The sequence below is a fragment of the Alosa alosa genome, chromosome 5 (assembly GCF_017589495.1).
Source record: "Alosa alosa isolate M-15738 ecotype Scorff River chromosome 5, AALO_Geno_1.1, whole genome shotgun sequence".
Classification (NCBI taxonomy): domain Eukaryota; kingdom Metazoa; phylum Chordata; class Actinopteri; order Clupeiformes; family Clupeidae; genus Alosa; species Alosa alosa.
In genome coordinates, this window is record NC_063193.1 from 1,164,039 (window position 1) to 1,189,819 (window position 25,781).

General features: G+C 40.8%; 1 protein-coding gene across 2 annotated transcripts in view; it reads right to left on the reverse strand.

The window, feature by feature from the left end:
• The window catches only part of dnah10 (dynein axonemal heavy chain 10), a 344,245-nt gene that overhangs the window by 282,879 nt on the left and 35,585 nt on the right, over positions 1-25,781 (reverse strand). Inside the window, exons 8-10 of one of the 2 annotated variants that reach the window (XM_048242755.1) lie at positions 14,715-14,905; positions 838-1,036; positions 574-672 (exon numbers count right to left, since the gene is read on the reverse strand). In XM_048242755.1, coding sequence (XP_048098712.1) covers positions 574-672; positions 838-1,036; positions 14,715-14,905 — 489 coding nt within the window. The remainder of the gene's footprint in view (positions 1-573; positions 673-837; positions 1,037-14,714; positions 14,906-25,781) is intronic. The other variant, XM_048242756.1, reaches the window with a different exon arrangement.

The following is a 25,781-nucleotide window of genomic DNA, read 5'->3' on the forward strand; positions in this document are numbered from 1 at the left end:
CGAGGAGAATCACTGTGTCATGGGCAGTCTGGAGGAACGTGTTGATACAAGACATTTGCTAATCAGTAAACTGAACCAGTGATAATACCTTTACCCACTTCTATAACCTATAGATGTCACAAGAACGCCAGTCGCTTGCTCTGCTCTGTCTCTCAATGACAGCTCAGCCTGAACCTGCGTTCCCCCGATGCTGTGCATTGCTGTTAAATGGCCGTCTTGAGCACGCTGAAAGCTTGCTCCGTCTTTTCTGTATACTACAGCTCAGCCTGAACTTATGTTCCTCTGATACTATCTCGTGCTAAACCAGGTTAGGCCGGCGTTGCCATGCCCACACTGTGCTATGGACGTCTTGAGCATGCTGAGTGCTTGCTCTGTCTCTTCAGTTGGAGACAGCTTGGCCTGAACTTGTGTTCCTCTGATGCGTCATGTTTGACCTAGTTGGGCCGGCATTGCCGTACCCATACTGCAATATGCACGTCCTGAGCACACTGTGTGCTAGCTCCATCTCATCAGTTGACAATAGTTTGGCCTGGACTCTATTCCACCGTAACTGTGTCACTGTACTACTTATACCGGCCTGTGTGGGGATCCGCCTGTGCTGTGTGTTGTATGGGACACACTGTGTGCTGAGGCATTGTGGTAGGTTCCCATATGGTGGTGTCTGGTGAACAACTGAAAGAAAACGTCTCGTTTACTGTCGTAATCTTGGTTCTCTGAAGGAGAGAACCAGACACCACCAAGCTTGGCAGCATGTCAGCCTTAAAAACATTAAGAACATTTTTTGATTATTACTAAAAAATCTACACATTTGGTTTGAAAAAGACAAATTAAACTGACCTGAAGGATATTGAAGAGGTCCTGGCATATGGAAGCCATATAATCGGTCTTCTCAAAGAGTTTTTTACGGTCAAACTCCCAGCGTGGGTCTCGACCGGAAATCTCTATCCTTGCTCGCACCTCAAAATAACAGGCCTTCCACTGGTCCAATACCTGCTTTCCATCCAAAGCCTTGGCTTTGGCTATCTCCCTCTTATCTCTGTAAGGTGATAAAATCAAGGTTAAATACATTAGACCAGCACATCCGGGGAACTTTGCTACAAGTCCCTGCTTCCTTCTAGGGGAAAACAACTTTGATTGAATAGGAACCAATACTGTTGCATTGGTGTGGTAGGGAAAAGGGCTTACATATCAGATCTTTAAGCAAACATGAATAAAAAGAAAACAAGATAATGTTGGTGTTAAGAGTTATCTGCCCATGGGATTTAGATAACCATTATATTCCTATGTTTTGCTCTTTCCAGTTTAGTGACAGAAGTATCATATAAGTATAAGTATATATACTCTTTTGATCCCGTGAGGGAAATTTGGTCTCTGCATTTATCCCAATCCATGAATTAGCGAAACACACTCAGCAAACAGTGAACACACAGTGAGGTGAATTCCGGCGCAGTGAGCTGCCTGCTACAACAGCGGCGCTCGGGGAGCAGTGAGGTTAGGTGCCTTGCTCAAGGGCCTACTGGTCGGGGTTTGAACCGGCAACCCTCCGGTTACAAGTCCGAAGCGCTAACCAGTAGGCCAAGGCTGCCCCAAAGAGGGCTGAAGACGCACTGTCACAAGATGTAAGCTTTAGCAGCAATTCCTTTGCAGGATAAATATCCTTAGGATTTTTATTCAGTCATTTGAACATTATTGGGGTAAGTGTTGCTTTTTTCAGGCTATGTTTTCAACAGTAGCCCTTTAGTCAATAGTGAAAGTAATTAACTGTGTAGAACTGTTTTGTCGTTGACTATGAGACCACAGTGAAGTTAGTTTTACTTTGCCTATGAGTTCAAATAATAGACGTGCAGATGTGTGTAGGCTATATTCTGCTAGTCACAAACAGGGAGTTTGTGACTAGCATTAGTGGAATACTTGTTCCATACGGTCTCGCGTGCAAGCAGATTTCTTCAAATGCGCCGCTGACTATCAAAATACCGATGCGCTGTTTGAAGTTGCGCTGCTTAAAGGGGTTAAAGGGACAAATGTCTTTCTCATTGGTTTAAAGGATGTTACACCCAAAACACACCTATGACCAGTGATGGGAATAACGCCGTTATAAATAACAACATTATTTTTTTCAGTAACGAGTAATCTAATTGATTCCTCCCATCTTAATAACGCCGTTACCGTTACTGCCAAAAAATGTGGCGAGTTACTATAATTGAAGCTGTTTTTTTCATCAGACCAAGATCTCTGAGCCGAGAGGCAAATACTTTTTAACTGTTCCCCCTTGGTTAGTGGGCTGTGCACGAGACAAGCCCATTAATGCTGACGATTGGCTGAGGTTGAGTAAAATTTCATGGTAAGCCAATCAGAGTTACTCTAGAGTAGGGCGGGTGTTTGAAAGCACGCATAGTCGGACACACAACGTACAACACAAGCGAGTCAGTCAGTCAACGAGAGACAGGCTATGGCGAACCCAAATAATCCAAAAGTAGCTTTCTCTATGGAAGTATAGCTATTACTTTCCCCACCAAGAAATTAAAGGAACGAATGTAATCGTGAAATGCACATTATGCCCTGGGCCTATCTACGTCGGTGTCAAGTAATTCAAAGTTAGGCTACTCAAACATCTTTCAAGGTTGCATGCTTCCACTAAATTAGTGGCCAAGACCACCGAAGGAGAAGGAGACAGTGCCATAAAACCTAAGCAACTGAAGCTTGATTTTAAGGCCCCACCACACATTTTGTCTCGGACCGAACTGAACAAACTGGTAGCCAGGTATGTATTGGAAGATATGCTGCCATTAAATATGGTTGAGTCGGACTCATTCAGGGCACTAGTAGCTAAGATGCAATTCATGAAAATTGGGCACTTCTGGATAAGTTTTTGATTTTAGGCAGGGTGTTCCATGGATACAAGTTGGGGTGCCCCCCCCCCCTAGTGGCAGTTATCCATAAAATCCAAAATGGCCCCCGCCGAAAAAGGTTATATCTCAGCTTCCTTTAGTCTTAAATTGTTGTATAATGTATTTCCTCTACTTTGTTTGATACAAGGAATCCAATTTTGATATGTTCTTCTTATTTTAAGTCCATTTCCATGTAGTATTATAGTCATATTTAGCTCATAAACTGTCAATATCTCTGAAAAAAGTCACATTGAAATACTCAGGTCCTTAGACCCATATTTTTACCTCCAAGGTATGCTTTTCTTTGTTGATTGGACAGGTCACTATCACTATAGTGTCAAAAATCACATGTTGTGACCAAAAGGACCATTGTTGAGGCCTTAAATAAACACAACTTCAGAACTATGCCACAGTGAAAAGTTATATTAGGCTTTTCACCATGCTAAGGATCAATATTACATTTTAGTCAAATAACACAAAAACACTATTCATACTTAAACATTATGTATTATTCAAAGATTTTTGGTTTCACTTTTCATCATTACAGCCTCCCTCACACTTGCACAATGTGGCACAAGTTGCCCATACAGGCAACCACACAGCCACAGTTGAGGAGGAGTGAGCATCCCTTGCTGGCATCTACCAGATCTGTCCAATATGGCACCCAGACTTTGGTTCTGTCATTCCATTCCCAACCCCACTCACTGGGGTCTGGAATCTCTGGAGTTTTGGAGAGCACTCTGTCAGACCCGTCAACCTGACTCCGCCAGATGGATTGCTTCACATTTGCTCCGCATATCCATCTGGGAACTTTCCGTTGGAGAATGTTTGGGAAAGGGGCGAAAATACTGGTTAGCTGATTGGATAAACCATCTGTCTATCACCACCTATGTTGGTCGGCCCAAATCAACCAATCAGATAAACGAAGCGTTCTTCTAATGCCATCTTTTAACATACAAGTTAGATAAGTAGCTAACGTTAACGTTTTTAAACTTACTATTTGTATGTGACATGAACCTCATCAACGACAATCCCCCACCAAGTTTTCATGGTAGGCTACACGTCTGAAGAAAGCATATTCCTTCTCGTTAAGTAACTAAGATTCAGTGCTACCAAACACTAACTTGAATTGGCCGTGGAGGATGTCTGTCCTTCATTCCTCCCAGCTACATTGCAGAGACTCCTAGCTTCCCCAGGAATACTAATATATGTGACCAGGCATGGCAAAACCAGGCTCAAGTCGCAGAGATGCAAGTCGTGAAAAACGACTGAAGTTTTTTTTTTTTTCAAAATTGGTTATTTTTGTTTTTTTGCAGAATGTGCAAGTTGAAGTCCTAAAGAAGCAATTCCAAGTTTCAGATAACAGCATTGGTTGCTTTAAAAGTGTATATTTTGTCTTTGAAAATGGTTAAGTTTCAGAAAGTAAACCAGCGTTTGAATTGGGCGTGACTATTAGTGCTCTTTTGTTTTGTCGGCCAATCAGCTGTATGCTAGAAGTAACCTCATGGCTACTTACTGAACCAGCATGCTGTTTGTTTACAATTGGAATGGAGATGGACAAAGCACAGCGGATTGCAGATGACCTGGATCTGATGATGAAGGCGACTTCATTACATTGGAGAACATCCCTAATCTAGAGCTGACCTTAGCCGAAGATATCAGATGCTATTTCCACAGTTACATTTGACGGGGATAAAGTTTGTGTGTTAGAAACTTTATCCATTGCTACTAGCTAACGTAGGCCTACTGTCGTTAGCTATTGGCACCATAGGCTAATAGCCAAAACCCATTACAGATAGTTTCGGTGGGCAATTAACAGGGTTCGTACACCTATTCCAAGATCAAATTCAAGCACTTTTTAAGCACTTTCAAGGTCAATTTTCAAGCTTTTCCAGCACTTTACAGCGGTGGCAAATGACGTATTATATGACTATACTAACTCAAAATGATTTTTACTTTTTTATCATTTAGAGATGGTTTTAACAGACAAAATTGTGTTTCTTAATAGCAGGAAAAGAAATTAAAGGGAAACTTAAACATGTGTCACCTGTCTGGAAGTAGACTTTGCTTGCTATCTAAATGACTGAGTCAATATACCAAAAACAACAAAAAAAACATTACATAAATAAATAATTAAAATAAAATAAGAAAAATAATCACTCAACAAATAACTATTCTTTACTGAATATGTAAACGCAAACTAATGTTAAGGCTCACTCTCATGACAGTCAAGACTGATTATGTCTCTTTCTTGCCTACAACGGCATGCAGACAGGCCTACATCTGTTATCATGAGCTACCAACCAGTAGGCTAGAAATGCGGAGATGTGACGTTGGGTGACGTGAAGATGACTTTGTTATATAATTAGATGAATTTAACTTCTTGCCAAACGGCACAATATGCACATATGCATGGTGTTTTAATGTCCTTTCCACTTGTAGGGCCTATAAGCATTAAACCACAAAACTGAGCTGAAGTTTGAGACATGACCAAGGCCGTAGCCAGGATTCAAATACCGAGGTCAGGGGTGTTGATAGAAATACTATGGGGGTCCAGGGGCATGCCCCCAAGGAAGTAAAATGTGAAAAATAACCCCTTAAATGATGATGATGATGGTGAATATTGCGGAAGCTAATTGATAAATTGACATACATATAATGTATACATTATAGCATACATCACACTTAGAAATACAGCCTATTAGGCATATGGTACATTTATAAAAGAGCAAAGTAGCCTATATGCTTATGAAAGACTTAACCATAGAGGGCTGTAATGTAAAGGCTATCATGATCATTTTGCCGTCTGACGTAGAAACATTTGTTCAGTTTTTTTATAACATGTTTATAACCAACACACTTTTCCCACAATATCCTACCTTTTTAGATACAAGGATACAAGGAAGTTTATTGTCACATGCATATAGTTACTGGAAGTAAGAAATGCAGTGAAATTATGTCTGGTGCCAGCCTATTTGTGCAAAGTGGGGGGGGGGGGGGAAAAAGTGCAGTAGAAGAGGGGTTTAGTAGATTAAGTGGCAAGGGCTGCATAAGAAAGGTGGGGGGAGGATTGGAATTGGGGGGCACCAACAAGGAGCACCCAAGAGCAACAGGGGCAAGGAAAAAATCCCTTACCAAGGAAGAAACCTTGGGCAGATCCACGGCTCAAGGGGCTAACCCAACTGCCAGGGGTCTTGGTGTGTGTGTTGGGGGGATGACAGGGGAGATGGGATAGTGTGCTGTGTATGTGGGGAGAGGGCAGTGTGCAATATGTGTGTTGGAGAAGCTTCCTCATGAGACAATGTGCTGTGTATTGGGGGGGGCAGTGTGCTGTAAGTATGTTGGGGATGTGTGTTGGAGAAGCTTCCTGATGAAATAATGTGCAGTGTATGTAGGGGAGAGGGGGGGGCAGTGTACGGCAAGTATGGTGAAGGGACTTACTATTGCAAGCAGAGTACTGTATGTATGATGTATGTGAGTGATGAAGATGTGTGTGTGGGCGGGAGGGGAGTGTAGCAGTGTGTGTGTGTGTGTAGTATGCGTGTGGGTAGGTGGGGGCAGTGTGCTGTAAGTATGTAGAGGATGTGTGTTGGAGAAGATCCTGAAGACAATGTGCTGTGTATGTAGGGGGGGGGAGGCAGTGTGCAGCAAGTAGAGGAGGCTTACTGTAGCAAGCAGTGTGCTGTATGTATGTGAGGTGATGACAGTGATGATGTAAGTGTGTGTGTTTTTTGTGTGTGTGTTGGGGATGGGGGTGGGGTGGGGCAGAAAGGCTAGGCAATCAAGGACATGGGTAGATGGAGGAGAAATCAAAAATAACTAGAAAAGCATTTCCTGAAGGAAATACAGTGCATGAAAATGCAAAAATATGATGTAAAATATCATACAGAGTAAAAACAAACTATATTGGTTGCTAAGTAGATGAGGTTTAATATAGTTGGAATGACTGAACAGTTAAATAGGTGGATAGTTTAAATGGTTAAATTATTTAGGTAGATAATTGACTATAACTGACAGTTGGAATGGCTCTAATGTTTGCTAGCAGTTATGCTAACTATGTTATCAAAGATAATAATGTTAACGAAGTTACTTAACTTAGTTAACTTAGCTAATGTTTTCATTTTTAATAGTTATGCTAACAAGCATGTTAGCAATGCTGACTTAGTTAACCTAGCTAATCATTTTTAGTAGGTATGCTAACCATGTGACTTAGGTAACTTAACTAATCATTTTTAGTAGGTATGCTAACTATTCTAACTAACATGTTAATCATGTTACTTAGCTAACCTAGCTAATCATTTTACTAACTATGCTAATTAGCATGCTAACTATGTTAACCATGTTACTTAGCTAACTTAGCTAATCATTTTTAGCAGTTTTGCTAAAAATGTTTACTAGCATGCTAACTATGCTAACCATGTTACTTAGCTAACTTAGCTAATCATTTTTAGCAGTTTTGCTAAAAATGCTTACTAGCATGCTAATATGCTAGCATGCTAACTATGCTAACCATGTTACTTAGCTAATCATTTTTAGCAGTTTTGCTAAAAATGCTAACTAGCATGCTATGCTAACCATGTTACTTAGCTAATCATTTTTAGTAGTTTTGTTAAAAATGCTAACTAGAATGCTAACATGCTAGCATGCTAACCATGTTACTTAGCTAACTTAGCTAATTATTTTTAGCAGTTTTGTTAAAAATGCTAACTAGCATGCTAACATGCTAACTATGCTAACCATGTTATTTAGCTAACTTTGCTAATCATTTTTAGCAGTTTTGTTAAAAATGCTAACTAACATGTTAACATGCTATCATGCTAACTATGTTCCTTAGCTAATCATTTTTAACAGTTTTGTTTAAAATGCTAACAATGTTAGCAATGCTAACTATGCTAACCATGCTAACTAGCTACAGGGGGTAGGAGTCATAGTTGATGACAAGTAACAGTTACAATGTCTGAACAGTTAAAAAGTTCAGTAGTTTAAAGGGTTAAATTGTTTAACAGTAAAATATTATAGTGAGGACTTTTATTTTGAAACAGTTTTTGGCAGAGGAAGCAGTTGAACAGGATGTGTAGTCTTAATAGGGCCAGTTTGTATGCTTAAAGCCTGAGACTGGCAGTTGATCCAGGTGGCCCGAACACCTGCCATAGGATTCTAATTGCTTAACGGCCGTATTGTGATGTCATAATCATAATGTTAAGTCAATGGGGAAATTTTGATAGTTTTTAATTAATAGTTTAAAAAGTATAAAAGTTACAAAGTTGAAAAATACATAGCACCCATGTCCTAAGTAAGACCTACGTAACATAGTTTGAATGAAGTTTCTACGTTAAACGGTTGAAGCTGCATTAAACGCGTTAGAAGAAGAAGAAGAATAAGCATAAGAACTAGAAAAGCATTTCCTAAAGGAAATACAGTGCATGAAAATGCAAAAAATATGATGTAAAATATCATACAGAGTAAAAACAAACTATATTAGTTGCTAGGTAGATGAGGTTTAATATAGTTGGAATGATTGAACGGTTAAATAGGTGGATCATTTAAATGGTTAAATTATTTAGGTAGATAATTGACGATAACTGACAGTTGGAATGGCTCTAATGTTTGCTAGCAGTTATAATAAGATAATAATGTTAACCAAGTTACTTAACTTATTTAACTTAGCTAATGTTTTCATATTTAGTAGTTATGCTAACTAGCATGCTAACATGTTAAGTATGCTAACCATGTGACTTAGCTAATAATTTTTATGATTAGCTAAGTTAGCTAAGTAACGTGGTTAGCATAGTTAGTATGCTAGCATGTTAACATGCTAGTTAGCATAGTTAGCATAACTGCTAAAAATGATTAGCTAAGTAACATGGTTAACATAGTTAGCATGTTAGCATGCTAGTTAGAATAGTTAGCATTGATATTCAGTGTCAAGCTGTTAGATTGACACCACAGTGCCACCTCATCAACCTGATCCAAGTAGAGCTGTTCATTGTTGTTACTAATCAGGCCCAAGATCACTGTGTCATCTGCAAACTTGATGATGGAGGTATGACTACTGTTGGCTTTGCAGTCATGTGTGTAGATGTACAGCAGTGGACTCAAAACACAGCCTTGGGGAGCACCAGTGCTGATGGTTAATGAGTCAGATGTCAGACCCCCCACTCTAACCACTTGTGAACGGTTGGTGAGGAAGTCAAATATCCAGTGACACGGCGTGGTGTTTAGTCCTAAGGCCTTCATCTTTGTGACCAAGGTGAGAGGTACTATCGTGTTGAATGCTGAACTAAAGTCAATGAACAGCATCCTCACATAATTCCCATTCCCCTCCTCCATGTGAGTTAAGGTGGTGTGCATGAGGTTTGAGATGGCATCCTCTGTAGACCTGTTGGCTCTGTAAGCAAATTGGAGGGGGTCGAAAGAGGCAGGGAGGGATGAGTAGATAATGTTTTTCACAAGCTTCTCAAAACACTTCATCACTGTAGACGTCAGGGCAACTGGGCGGTAGTCATTCAGACATGATGGACTTTTGTTTTTCGGTACTGGAACAATAACAGACTGCTTGAGGCAAGTAGGAACTGTCTCTTGAGCCAATGATGTGTTAAAGATATAAGTGAACACAGGAGCTAACTGAGCAGCGCAGGATTTCAAAACCCTGTTAGAAATTCCATCCGGTCCAGCAGCTTTTCTACAATTAACCCTCCTAAAGGCATTGCTCACATCGACCTCAGAGACACAGAAAGGTGCATCCTCATTTGCTTCACATGCTGCAGCTAGTGCAAGATAGTCTGTGTTTTTCATGTCAAAGCGAGCATAAAAAGCATTAAGTTCATCAGGGAGGGCTTTACTCACATTCATCATAGGAGGGGACTTTCTTTCAAAGCCAGTGATGGTTCGGAGTCCTTTCCACACTCGTGCTGGATCACCCTCCAAGAAATCAGCTTCAACTCTGTCTCTATAAGCTTAGCATCTTTAATAGCTCTCGTAAACTATAAGATGTTGCTTTGTAATCAGTCATATCCCCTGAAATAAGCCCAGCATTATAAGTCATGGTGCATGTCTTTAATGTCGTTCTCACTTCTCTATCCACCCATGGCTTCTGGTTAGGGAAGCTTCGGATCTTTACAGTTGGGATGATGGAATCAGTTAGAATATTGATGTAACTCAATGATACTTCCGTAAACTCATTGATGTCAGCAGAGTTCGTCTTGAACATCTCCCAGTCAACGTTGCTAAGGGCGTCCTGTAGCCTGGCTTCCGATTCTTCAGTCCAGCGCTTGACCTCCTTCGTCACTGGGGGGTCCGTCCGACTTCTCTGATTGTACATAGGCAGTAGGAAAACAGCGGCATGATCTGATTTTCCGAAAGCTGGTAGAGACTTCGCTTTGTAACTGTCCTTGAACTGTGTGTAGCAGTGATCCAGTGTGTTGTCACCACGTGTAGGGAAGTGAATGCACCTGTATATTTCTCCAATTGGTTTTGAGGATAGTTATACTGATCTCTGCTCCATCTTTAATTAGGAATGCTCTGCTTCTCCTCATCAGAGTAGTGAATGTTGCATTTATAAATTGCAGGGTCATAGGCTGCGGAGCTTGTACCTTCTGACACAGTGAGTGTCACATCTTGACTCTCACTCACTTGTGAGGGCCCTTTGCCTATTATTTCCCTCTCTTCTCCTACCTCTTTCTCCTCCTTTCCGCCTTTCTGCCTGATTTCCCTTCTCCTGTCTCCTGTGTAAATATCTGACCAATAGCTTTTTTCTAACCAACGCTTATTAAAACGGCAACCTCACTTCATGCTGGTGGTGCTGGTGCAGTCATCTCCGACTGTGTGCAGGGGGGGGCGTTGTCACGCATGAAAACAGATCCATATACTGGGCAGATCAGTCACACACGCATAGGCGCAAGCAAGGACCATGGCGGATAAGTTTTAATTTTAAACTCTCCGACTTTCTGCATCTAATAAGCTTATTATTCCGTCAGAAAGCTATTTGTGTCAAAAGAAATACACTTTTTAAGCATTTTCAAGCACTTTATCCGAAATGCAAGCACTTTTCAAACCTTGAAAACGCAACATTAAAATTCAAGCATTTTCAAGGATTTCAAGCACCCGTACGAACCCTGAATTCATTTGAATAATGCGAGAATGTCTTGTTTGCATCGTGTGTGCATTCAAATTCAAATTGAAAAGCCTGAATTCTCAGCTTGTTGCTTTGATGTAGCCATTTTAAAGTATACACAACTTATTCAAATATTATCAGATCTCCATGAGTGAGACATCATTGAATAGCTTTGAAACTACACTTTCAGAATCTGTGAATAACTCAAAATGTCTCTGGGGAGACATGTGCCTGGTTTTGCCATGCCTGGTCACATATATTCGGATAAAACTTCAGCGATAGCTATGCTCACCTCATCCGTGGAAGTCGCCATGTTGTTTAGATTGAACAGTAGCTTCTCGTTGCATCTCACCTAAACCCGTCTCACCCGTCAACGCTGATTGGACGTTCGTTTGGCGAACTGCTCCAGATTTTCTTTATCAGAGAGATGCCAGACTGATCTGCGAGTGAAAATCTGAAACTTACGAGATCAGGATGGTCTCACGAGGCTAGAGAGGGACTGCTTCCAGACAAAAGCTGCAGCGTGCAGGGCACACTTTCCATGCTGGACTAAGGCATGATGGGTCGGGGGAATTGAATCCAGGGATTTGAGGCCATGAGTGAAAAGAAGCTTCGGGTTTCATTGACTGACTCGACACCGCAGTTCTTACTATACATGAGTACAGTCCAGCGTTTGAGAACTTGCATGTGCACTGATTCCAGTGTTAGGCTGGTTGGGTCTTGGGTGATCAGAATGAGGGTGCTGGTGACTTCTGGGTAAGCTGCCCACGCATTCCATGCTTTTTTTTGCCAATTCCATACATTGCTGATACAACGTCACATCATGTGAACGCGTGGAAGAGGGGCAGTGCTTGACATTTTTGAGGTCCCAGCATTTCTGAGATGTGGTGGATTGGAATATCTTTATATGCCTTCCCTGATCCAAATCCAATCCACAGCTCTGAGAAGAGAGGACGTTGCGACTAGTCAAGGCGAGTCGGATGAGAGAACGAGAGCAAACACGAACTGGTGGTGTGAGTGTGGAGTGTGGAAAAAAAAAAACTGAGGACTGCAGGATGGATCATTGCTGAGAAGTCGTCGGTAGCAGTGACACAAGTGCGGTCACGCTCCTCTTCGGGAGCATTGCCCACCATCGATGGCAGTATTTCATCCCACTCTGCACAGCATAAACACTCCATTTCAGTCGGCATGGGTTGGCACACTCCACACTCACACCACCAGTTCGTGTTTGCTCTCGTTCTCTCATCCGACTCGCCTTGACTAGTCGCAACGTCCTCTCTTCCCAGATCCAAAGCTCGCAACTCCTCTTCAGTTAACTCAGGTTCGAAAAGGTAGGGTCTTGGATCTTGGTAGTCGAAGTCATCATCTTCGTCTATCGTGTAATCTTCCATATTCATCGCCATTAGAACTCTTAGTGTCAGCCTAGTAGCAGAGAACTTGGTAGTCACGCTGGTGGATTGCCGGAAGTTGAGGGTTTTCAGATGCTGTGTGATGTCTTTGCGCCTGGCAGCGGTGCTATGCCCGAAAATAGTTCCAAATCTAAATCGGTCTAGTAAATCCCTTTGTGTTAATTTGCATTGATATTTGTACTCGAATGTACAGGTTACGAGAAATAATTATAAAAAATCTTGAGTTATTTGATTCACTTTTGCAACGACATGCTAGCTGGAATCGCCGGATTACAGCGACTACGCTAAGGTAAAGCTAACCGGGCTGTTTCTAGATTAGGACAATGACTGGGTCGCCAACGCTTTGGCTCACTCATCCAACTCTAGGGACTGCGGGGAGTGACCCAATTTCACCTAGGGGTGGCGTATTCCTTTAAGGACTGGCAGCATGATTAAAAGAGCATCCTGAGGGTTTCAACCCTTTCCCTTATGCTGTGATTTGAAACTGTCCTCTAAAATGTTAAAGATGCATTCAAGAATATGTATAAATTTAGCAAGCTATCAGCTAGGTTAACAAACCTAACAAAAGCAAATTTAGCATAAAAATGAACAACAGCGTCAGGTTAACAGAAACCAAGAAATGTGTTAATGTAACCTGAAGCAAAGTATAATGTGTCAAACTTAACCTGCTGTATTTTCACTGTTAATGTTTTATTTTTTACTTTTTCAGGCGAGTTACATTTCGATTCCCATATCTGGTCAGTTTAATAACACGTTTCAAAATTTCCTTTGAAATATCCCAGGGATAACAGAACACTGTTAACTTAGAGCAGGGATTCCCAAACTGTGGTACTACTGCGAGCTGCTACTAGGGGGTACGCAAGATGAAAAGGGCAATGTCGGAAAGGTGTTAAAAAATGATTAATGAATTAATAATCAAATGAATTCATAAATAACAAATAATTTCGAATCGGGTTAGAATGATATGGAAACGTGAAATTAAAGGAAATCATTTGTAAACTCTATAGCAGGCTATGTTTTCATTAAAAAATAGCTACCCACAATGCATGTGATTTCCTGTGGGTAGCCAGAATATGTGGTGCGTTAGTTTTGTGGAAGTATAGGCTATGTAGAAGGCTACGCAAACATGGAAAACTGAATAAAAAAAAACAGGGACACTGTCCAAAAGGACTAATTAAAGCGATCGAAGAAGAGAAGCGAGAGAAACAGAGCAGGAGACAGGTAACGATGGGATGGGGGGTAGAATGATGAAGGTGGAGGTGGAGCGCAGGGGGTTAAAAGAAAGGACAAGACAGAAAAGACTGCGTGAAGAAAACGAAAGTAGCCTATGATGAGGCATACAGTATAAGCCTGGGCTTCACTATGATGAGGCATACAGTATAAGCCTGGGCTTCACTATGATGAGGCATATGGGCCTGGGCTTCACTATGATGAGGCATACAGTATAAGCCTAGGCTTCACTATGATGAGGCATATGGGCCTGGGCTTCACTATGATGAGGCATACAGTATAAGCCTAGGCTTCACTATGATGAGGCATACAGTATAAGCCTGGGCTTCACTATGATGAGGCATATGGGCCTGGGCTTCACTATGATGAGGCATACAGTATAAGCCTGGGCTTCACTATGATGAGGCATACAGTATAAGCCTGGGCTTCACTATGATGAGGCATATGGGCCTGGGCTTCACTATGATGAGGCATACAGTATAAGCCTGGGCTTCACTATGATGAGGCATATGGGCCTGGGCTTCACTATGATGAGGCATACAGTATAAGCCTGGGCTTCACTATGATGAGGCATACAGTATAAGCCTGGGTTTCACTATGATGAGGCATACAGTATAAGCCTGGGCTTCACTATGATGAGGCATACAGTATAAGCCTAGGCTTCACTATGATGAGGCATACAGTATAAGCCTAGACTTCACATGGATTGGGAGACAGACTGCCCAAAGCCACAGTGCGTGGTTTGCAGTGAGGTGCTATCTAACCAGTCTAATGTTGTTCTCCACACTGTTTTTTTTAGCTCATAGACCAGTTGCACATTTTGATTTTGTTATTTGTTATCATGTAGGGCGGCTAATTAAACATGATGCCTGAAATGCGTCAATAGAATGTGTTACTTTTTGAATGGTGGGGGTACGCGAGCCGAGTCAGGATGTAGAAGGTGGTCCGCGGGGAAAGAAAGTGACAAAACCCAAATCTATATGTTCATTGCTGTGACCCGTGACATTGCTGTGACAATTTTAGTGGGGTGCTTCAATATGACCCTAATATATGGTGAAAAGTGTTTTCACTTACTTGAAAAGAATGCGAACATTAACCACGCGTGCAACACGCTCAGACAATTCCCAAGCAATCCGTTCCATTAGGGGTACCATGCGCTCATCTGTGTTATAATGGCTGGAGATTATCCACACCATGCGCAGTCCATTCATCATTAAAGGTATAGTATCCAATATCACACCAAAATCCACTCCTGTTGCTAAATTCTGTAAAAAATCAAAGATACTTGTTAAATGCTAGTACTAAGCATAAAACAAGAAGTAATATGACAAAAAAATAGCTTCACAGTCTGGATTATAACCGCCAAATTTCAGGTGAAATGTTCACTTCACACACTGAAACTTGGTACAATTATACAGTTTGACGCCATGGATATTTTTAGAAATGGAGCCATCGCAACAATGCCATAGCAGGCATTTTACTTTCTGCAAATAACCAAATTATGACCCTGTTTACATTTTTTTTTTTTAAATGAGTCTTGAGTGATCTGATCACAAGTGGTCAGTTCTAAATGCAAGTGTAAACAATAACCAAGACAATATTGATCCAATCACTCACAGGTGGTCTGAGATGTATTTGACCACATCATTTTTGTAGTGTAAATGCTAATGTGTTCTGATCATTTTCACCGGAAGAGGTCATTTAACCATCCAAATGATTTCTAAACGGGTTTATTACGTTGAAATAGTTGCCAAGTTCCCCTTTAATGAAGTTAACTTGTGTAGGGATACCTGATCCCAACGGTACAGTAGCATATGACTGTACATTCTAGCGGCCATCTGGAATAGCTCCTATAGGTTCAAGCGTCGAAAGCAAGGCAGCCAGAGAAATGAAGCTCTAGTCATTATTGGTGTGTACGCAGTTAGTCATTTAGGAACTCCTTTGCATCTCATGTAAATTTGCAAGTGTTTTCACAAAATTCTTAAGCAAAGATTTAGATGTATGAAACACCTATTCCAGCTGCTATCAGAGCAGCGACATCTACCGCAACATGATCAAATAATATCATCCTTGATAATCAGACCCTCTCAAACCCCCGCGCCCTGAGTTGGAGGGGGTTGTTTGTGGGCCTAAATTCAAAACTTTTTTAAGACCTTTTTAATGGCACTTTGAATGAAATTTAATTCAAAATTTTCAACCATTCGCACCGATTTGTTCCCCCCTACAGTACGGTGTTCATTTTAGGACATCCTCAGACTCAGGTGTCAGACTCAGAAAAACTTCGGTCATCTTCAGACAAAACTGCATCAGCGTCAGAAAAACCTGACTCAGGTGTCAGACTCAGAAAAACATCTGTCATTTTCAGACAAAACTGCCTCAGCTTCAGAAAAACTTCTGTCATCTTCAGACAAAACTGCCTCAGTGTAAGAAAAACCTGTCATCCTCAGATAAAACTGCTTCAAACCAAACTGCCTCAGGAAAACATCTCTAAGGAGTCAGGTCTCAGAAAAAACGCTGTCAGAAAAAGTGGAGTCAGGTCTCAGAAAAAACGCTGTCAGAAAAAGTGGAGTCAGGTCTCAGAAAATCAGGTATTAGAAAAGTATTAAGTATTAAATAAAGACAAATGTGCTATGCCATGATGTAATACCATATAATACCATTATAACACGTTAGCAGTTGTCATTGTCATTGCACAACAACAATAGACAGACATAAAGATAGACAGGGACTTGAAATGTAATCCCCAGGGGACAATAACTGCAGCGTTGTTGAATTCATTTGATATGAGATGTTATCTTAACTTATTTAGAGAAATGTGCCTTGTTGTTGGTACCTGCTATTTCATGTATTATCATAATGGTATTATATGGTATTACATCATGACATAGCACATTTGTCTTTATGGGGGTTTGGGAATAATGATGTGATGATAATGATGCAGGTTTCTTACTGGTGGGTAGTGTACAACTGGGAAACGGTTAGCAAAAGTAAGAAATAATGGTCCAGGTGTCGTTCTGGACTTTCGTGGTGGAAAAATGTTTAACCCACTAGCTCATTGAATGTACCGTAATCCTACGAAAAACAAATTATTTTGCTGTATAGTACGTAGCTTACTTCGGTATGTGCCTTACAGCAGCTGCTAATGTTACTAGCGAAGTGAGGTTAGCTAAGTTACATCCATGGATTTCCAACAATGTGTATACCATTGGATCACTTTCTACCTTTACTTATAATTTCTACATCTAACCAAGCACCAAATATAACATGCCAGTGACCAGGCTTGGAATTTCACCATTCTGGGGGCAAGGCCACTTGGCCTTCAGTTGGGCATATTTGGTGGGGGGCACCAAGGCCAAAGTTAACTATACAGTAGTAGGCTATAAAAATGATCAAAGTTGTATTTAGCCTATTCACTGCAGTAGACCTGCATCATTGTATGAAACATTACAAATACATGAAACATGACATATTACATATAACTGTAAATCATCTGATCATCTAATAAAAACAGATATCTAGGCTATATATAACATTTATTTTATATTTGGCCTGCTATGAAATCATGTATTGAACAATTTAAATTTAAGCACAGCTCATCTTTAAGAAACTCAAATAGCCTAGATGAATGCTTAGCATTTTGTGATCAGGCTACTTTCACAAACTCCTAGTCAGCTGTCCTCTGATTTACCAATATCTAGGCGATATTTGTAACATTTATTTTGTATTTGGCCCGTTATGAAATCATGTGGAACAATTTAAACACATTGTAAAACTTAAAGCCCAAATTTGGAGACATCAATGCATGTCGAAATTTACTGCAAATTCAAAATGGATTATTCTGGAACGGCTAACTGTACAGGGGACTGCTTTACACCTTTATGTTCGGTAAGGTCTGCTGTTTATTCTGATATGTGGTTTGTCATGTGTTAAAAGAAGGGTTCGTAAAGTATTCCACCGAGATGAATGGGTAGAGAGATCATGGACGCAAAACCTTCAATAGAATGTATGATTAAATTTAATTATATTATTTACTTTTCTCGCGAACCGTTAAACACAGCAATTATCGGCTAACATTGTTTAAAAGGTCAGAAAAAGCTCTTTCATGTGACATCACTTGTGATGTCTGTGTGATGAATAGGCTACTTTGCGAGTAGTTCAACTGAGAAGAATGGGTGAATTTGGACGCACTTTCTTGCGATGTCACTTTCTCCACTGCGTAAAAGACTAAATTAATTTGCGCTGTGAATGCTAAGATTATTTTGACAGGCCGCAGGCTAAATAAAAATCGCTATTAGTAGGACACAAAGCAGAATATTGAAAGAAGGGGGCACCAAGGCCACCGTGGCCTGTAAACCTATGATTTTCAAAGGGGCTTCCACGGCCAACGCAAGGGGCTACGGCCGTCGTGGCCGCCCGTGAAAATTCCTACCCTGCCAGTGACAGAGTAGCGTTATTAAGCATAATATTAAACTCACCATTCTGTATCCGTCGTCTTCTTCCGTCCCCACAATAACTTTTCATTTGAGACTTTTTTAGCCTGACTCTGTTTTTTCTGACAGCGTTTTTTCTGAGACCTGATTTTCTGAGACCTAACTCCACTTTTTCTGACAGCGTTTTTTCTGAGACCTGACTCCACTTTTTCTGACAGCGTTTTTTCTGAGACCTGATTTTCTGAGACCTGACTCCACTTTTTCTGACAGCGTTTTTTCTGAGACCTGACTCCTTAGAGATGTTTTTCTGAGGCAGTTTGGTTTGAAGCAGTTTTATCTGAGGATGACAGAGGTTTTTCTTACGCTGAGGCAGTTTTGTCTGAAGATGACAGAGGTTTTTCTGACGCTGAGGCTGTTTTGTCTGAAGATGACCGATGTTTTTCTGAGTCTGACACCTGAGTCTGGTTTTTCTGACGCTGAGGCAGTTTTGTCTGAAGATGACAGAAGTTTTTCTGACGCTGATGCAGTTTTGTCTGAAGATGACAGAGGTTTTTCTGACGCTGAGGCTGTTTTGTCTGAAGATGACCGATGTTTTTCTGAGTCTGAGGATGTCCTAAAATGAACACCGTACTACAGGCCAAAGTGAATACATATTTGGGTGTGTGCACTCTACATACGTTTTTTATTTTTTATAGACCTTAAAACAAAGACAATTTCTGAGCCTGAATTGCATTATGGACACTTGTTAGCATAGCCTAAGCATGGTAAGATATGCATATTTGTTGGAATAAATCAGATAACAAATAAACTTGCTTGAGATAGACCGTTTTCGGGCTAACATTATTAAATAAAATAGGGTAGACTAGGCTTGTATTTGTAACGTTGATTTGAAATGTTTTAATGTGCAGCCTAGGCTACTTGCAGACTGTGCTAGATAGTTTGTTTAAAGGATAATTCCTGTATTTAGCACTTTGAGTCCCTAACCTTACCACTCGGTGAGTTGCACAGTTTTGAAAACGAACGTTAAGGGTTCTTTTAAGGACATGTTTGTGCATGCCCATAGCCAGCCACTCTGAAACAGTCAAAGGCGATTCAAAATGAGTCAGAAACCACTCTAGTTCCTCCCAAACAAACCAGAAAAGGGACTCAAAGTGCTAAATACCAGAATTATCCTTTAATTATCCTTAACATGTTGTGAAAACAATGTTCACACAACATGTTAAACTGTGCCCTGTAGGGAGGAATATTCCAGATGAGGCTATTTTGAAATTGTCTTAAAGACTACAGCATGCCAATCCTCATTGCTTTTGTTTTGGAATGGCACATGCCAGTTAAGGAGCAATGCATCTTTTATTCACATAGCCTTTACTATACTGATGAAGTTCTCTTTTACTAAATAGCAGAGTATACATGATTCTATAGAATATTGCATACTTTCCCTTTGCCATTTCAAAAGGTTTCCCAGGTTAGCTGCATAGCTGCTGGTATAGAAAAGAAACCGAGTGGTAGCCACTTTCACCAGTCAATTCAGTTTAAAATGATGCTTGTTACATATACAGTGGGCATCGCTTTCAAATGACCACTTCATTCGCGCATTACGCGGCGTGAAACTGCGTGAAGCTTTAGTACCACTTTCAGCCACTGTGCGTCGCTCTGCCACTGTACATCGCTCTGCCTGCCGTCCCTTACATAATTGTTGCCGAGAGTAATCCCAGCCTACGAATTCAATAACAAAAATAAATCATGCATAATTAAACATTACCTCGATTTGGGCTACTTGGGTATGGCTTAAGGCTTGACTACACGAAAATCGAAATTTGCTGTCTACATTATTGTCAGTGTTGGGGTTAACGCAACTACGCAAATCAAAACAGTGGTGTGATAATTGAGCCAGTAGAGAAATAACTGTTCAGAATTAATCTGTAGCCTTGGGTAGGCTTCTGCAGAAAACAATGTTGTTGCCGATTTAAGACTATCTGGCGACGTTTTTAACAGGCTACGCAATAGAGGCTTAGACAACTATGGCCCACGTTTTGGTTTCGTAAATTAATTTGCCCTACTTCTTGACTGCAATGTAGTCAATTGACTGCTTGACATGTCATTTTTATTTTTCTGTACAATAAACAATTACATCTGCTTTATGCCGCAGAATTACATTCATATTTGGCTGACTGCAGACGCAGCACTTCCCTCCCCATATTCCAAGATTAAGATAGTATGAAGTGCTTTTGTAAAAAAAAATAGTTAAAACGAATAGCTATTTGCAATTTGACAAAACACTGGTCCTCATTTTGCGAATGCGAGGACGATATGAGCCTGTTGCATTTAGTTAGATGTCCGAAGTCAATGATAATGTTTGAAAACCACTGGCTCGTAATCACAATAATTTAACACACGACAGTTGGATAACCTACTTCATCATGTCCCCATGCCTACATTTTTGTGAGTAGCATAGAGATCGTTAAAAACAATAAAGTATGGCTCTCCGCTTGGGACATCGAAAACGATATTTTTAATAGACTACCGTCGAAGATGCTGACTTGCAAAAGCCTCGATAACACGTTATCTCCACTATCATCAGTCATGCCCCTTGATCAAAGTGGGGAATGAAATAAAAGTTTGAGAACCACTGGCTTAACAAGTTACCTACAGTCCAGAACACAGAATCTGTTGCAATATTCTGATGATCGGCGATGATATCGGCAAATGTTTGTTTTCCAAAGTAAGAATTTCACTTCACCATGCACCTTCGACAATACCTGGCCTACCTGGTATCATTACAAACATTATTCTGTGTTCTAAAACTGGCATATTTTATGGCATTGTGTCATGTAAGTTCGTTGCAAAATCTAGAGAAATGTGTGAGGTGGTCAGCGGGGACAATTGAGACAACACATTGATTGTGTTATTACTTGAACATTCCACACTATCCACAGCTGTGGTAGGCCTAGGGCAGGAGGATTACTGTCAGCGCAGGCTTTATATAAAATTCTTCAACAGAAGGCCTCGAACGTTGTCTTGTTTGTGGAGCGCTTTGCTTCGCTTCTGTAATTTCGGCTTCATTGAAAATGAGGGCTTCCCTCAATGACCCTCCGAGAATAAATAAAGGTTGAATGAATGAATGAATGCAGGCTTGCCCAAAATAAAGGCATGTGGTTTTGCGCAGCCTACAGTAAATAACAGACCCGCCAGAATGTGCGTTATGATGCTTTTTACGAGCAAGATGTTTTGGTACCCTACGACACACTGCATGTTCTTAAATAACAATGATCATCAGTAATATTCACCATTAATTTGGGTAAATGGGCAAGCGTGACCACCTTGATTGGCTGATGATTGTAACGCTGGCATGATTCCAAACACCTCCCCTTACGATGATGAGTGACAGGTCTCAGAATGCGTCGCTACACAAGGACGAAGATGATGAATAACTGGGGCCGTAGGGCTATTCACAAAGGCTTTTATCTTACTACTAGGAGTAGGCTACTCCTAAATTGCACTTAAAGATTTTAGATTGGAGTTTTCTCTTAAAAGTTATTCACAAAGCCTTTCAGACAACTCCTAAACTAGGAGTGAGTCTTCGTGGCTATGGATGACGTCATTACTCATGCACGAGCTTGACTGAAGTGACCACCTTGATTGGCTGACGATTGTAACGCGGGAATTCCAAACACCTCTCTTCCGATGATGACTGACAGGTGACAGGTCGGAGAATGCGTGCGCTACACAAGTAAGTGCGAAGGATGGAAGATGATTAATAACTGAATAAAAAGGCCTAGCCTAAATGAATAAAGAGTAAGGCAAAACAAATAGCTTAGTAGCCTAATGAAACATAGACCTATGGATTGATGCAGTAGCCTACCTTTGCAACATTATTAAATGAATCTGTCACCATATCCCTAGGCTACGTTTGCAAAGAGGAGAACATTTTAATTTGATTCACAATGAAACGTTACATTTCATTTACATGTTAACAATGAGTAGTTTTGGTTGTTGTTGGTGGCGTTATTGCATCCCTTTTATGAATGCAAAATTGTTCCCTCATGATTGGAAGCTCCTGTTGCGCATAGGCTATTTCAAAACATCGCAACGTAAAATGCCACAAAAAAGCTGTTTATGAATAGGTCTTAGTGAGTTAGGAGTCCTCTCGACTTAAGCTGTCCCAGACTTAGGTGCTACAGTTAGGTCTAAAATGCTTCGTGAATTACTTTTTGTGAAAAAATTAGGAGTCCTACAGTTAGGAGTGACACGCCCATTATTTTTAGGAGTTGCTCCTAAATTCGCCAGTTAGGAGCTACTTTTATCCTTAAAATTCTTTGTGAATATGGCCCCTGAATAAAAAGGCCTAGCCTAAATGAATCAAGGCAAAACAAATAGCCTAGTAGCCCAATGAAACATAATGGATTGATGTAGTATCTTTGTAACATTATTAAATTATTCTGTTACTATGCCTACGCTTGCAAAAAGAGAACATTTTAATTTGATTCACACTAATGTTACATTTAATTTACATGTTGACAATGATTAGCCTAGTTTTGGTTGTTGTTGGCGGCGCTATTGCATGTTAGTTATGCCTACAATGCAAAATTGCTTCCTCGCCGATTGGAAGCTCCTGTAGCTGCATAGGATTTCAAAACCGCAGGTTTGTGAATAGGTCTGTGAGTAAGGAGTCCTCTTGACTTCTTTTAAGCTGTCAGAGGTGGGAAGGTGGGATTTTTGGGGAAGGGCCGGATTAACTGGGCACAATTGTCTGATGGCCCCCTTCCCCAGCCAACGGAATCGGGTGGTTAGTTAATAGGCCTATCGTGAAGATTTTTCCTGCCATCTAAGGCACGAAGATCTGTGAGGCCAAGCCTCACCAAGTAGCTCGTTTGTTTACAACTAACATTCCATTTAATTAAACTGCTTTATAGGCTATGCCGAAATAGTTTTCAACATTTTGAATATTAGTGTCGGGTGAATTTAAATGTTCTCAAAGTAGCCTTATGGCTGAAAGCTGCTTGGGGACCCCCACCAAGCAATATAAACCATACAAACGCCAGCTTCCTGCACTCATTGTTTCAAAAGGAGTAATTTTGGCTTTGTCAGAACTGAAGAGCTGTGGACGGCATGGCACGGTATGCCCAATGAAAATAAATTAACGCAACGCAACACAACACAACACAGACCCCGCTTCTCTCTCTTCAGTCACTGACATGAACGAAACACAGAACCCGCTTCTCTCACGGCAGTCACTGACAGTAACCTAGAATAAATGCATGGGGAAAAACACTTCCCCATGACAAAGACATCGTAAAACACTGAAAGTTAATATTTTGTCACTAGCAACATTCATCTGTCCTTTGTCAAATGTATTATGTTCCAAGTACCCTATGCGTAATTCTGCTTCATAAAGTTGAACAAATACATTTGCTTATTTCACAGAAAAATATAAATAGCCAGTCTACAGTGCAGAGTTGGTAAGTTATGGTAGGCCAACCTGCAGTGAACATACAAACAGGGGAAATTATTTCTCTTGCAGCTGAGTAGCCTCAGGTGCGCATCGTGAGACATAAGGCCGAACATGCAAGCCAATGAATCGTGCTTTCATGACAATCGCGCCGTTAAACTTAAATAGGTTAACATCACTCTAAGTTCGCCTTCAAGCAAGGAAAACGATGATTTGAAGACATCTGTTTCGTTGGAAGGGCAAGGGGTAGCAACAGGGCAACACAGAGACAGGCCCGATGGCAGGGCTGTTTTGAGAGTATTAAAATATGGGATATTCTACGGGAAAACATTAAAACGGCAAGACAGCGGGGAAAGTTAAAATACGTGATAAACACGGAAAAAGTTGGCATGCATTGTTTCGGTTCCCCGCACAGGGATTTTTGTCATACTATTAATCACATATGATTATTTGTGAAATTGTGCAAACAGGCTAAACACATTTGAAAAGGAAGGACTGGTAGCATGCAAGCTCACGGAAAGATTGATTTAAGAACGTTATCACAAAGTGTGTGGCTGTGGCGCTGGGCGAAGACAATTGGCAGGGGAGGGTCATGTCTTTTTTTAACAATTCTGTCGGAGGGTCATTGAACAATTTCTAGCAGGCAAGAGAGGGTCATGCAACTTCCAACTGAAGCACTCAAAATTCCTCCGGTGGCCCCTTCAATAAATAACGATCAGTCCCTAGATTGCTGCTGGGCTATATGTCTTGGTTCTGTTAACAACTCATTGTCAAACGCATAGCCTATCTCAAGGTTGCATCCATTACAAACAAACATGCAATGTGAACGTCTGGGATTGGGGAGAGCACTAAATGCTCTACTGAATAAGCACGAAAGTCAAACCTTTAAATGAAAAACACTCTTTAATAATCCAAAAAATAAACCGCTAATGAAGTAAACTTGTGACCATCAAAAATCGCTTTATCGCTTGTAACTCCGTGATACCAGGACGTAACAGGAAGGCATTTGGCTGAGCAACGGAGGTTAATATGCTCCATGTTTTGTCCAAATGATGACTGTCCATCATCGCTGCACTCAGAGAAAACCGAATGTTTCATTCGTCCCCGCTTCAATCGTCCCCGTTGTACCTACTCAAAACGCAGATAGAACCTTATTATTCTAAGGTAGCGAAATAGCGCTCAGCATGATTCATGCCCAATTAATTCCCCTGTTAAAGTGTTCGCCTTTTGTAGTTTGGTTTCGATAGCCTATGATAAACGGCTTATGGCCAAATATGTGAAAACGTTAAAATACAGTAGGCTTATAAACCCGAAAAAGTTGACAGTGATTTTTCATAATCACTTTGGAGGGTCATAGAAAAATGTATTGCTGGCGAGGGAGGGTCACGCTTTTTTGGACTAATGCTCCCAAAACTCCTCCGGTAGCCCCTTAAATAAATAAATCTAACAGTCCCTAATGAAGTAAACTTGTGACCATCAAAAAAAATCGCTTATCGCCTGTAACTCCGTGATAACAGGACGTAACAGGAAGGCATTTGGCTGAGCAAAGGAGGTTAATACTCTATATTTTGTCCAAATGATGTCTGTCTATCATCGCTGCACTCGAGAAAACCAGAATGTTTAATTTGTCCCATGCCTCTACGGGCTGCAAACGGATTCACTCGCAGTTAACCAAATATTTCTTTATTAGGGCAGGGCAGGTATATTTCTGGCTATTACATTATTTCTAAACCAGTCTGCTAAAGTCTGTAGTGAAGTCTGTGTAGGGTTTTCCAGGCTCCATTTCTTTTTACGAGACACCCTGCTCACTTGAGCCATCTACCGGTTGTTTGGGTTGTTGCAGCGCCTCACTGGAAAAAATACAAATTAAAGTCGCTGATACCGGCGGATCCCACGCGCGGACCGCGAGTGAAGCTGGCCAAGTCGAAGCACTGCCCACTGTACATCTAAATTACAATACAACACGAAATAATTAGTAGTTAGTTACTTAGTTTATTTTTCCCATCTGATAGAGATCTTAAAACAATACGATGTGCAACTACCGGCAGCAGTGCAGGTAGATGAGGCTACCAACTTTACTTCTATATTATTCATGTGTAATTTTATGAAGCATTTAAATGGCTACTCAAGGGCACTTTGGACATTTGTAGGCAAAGGGGCTGGTGCTGCACGTGCCTGCCGCAGTCAATATTTTGTAAACAGGGTTCCCACTCTAAGTGAAGTGTAAAATTCCATGGCTTTTTCCTTGACTTTCCCTGACAA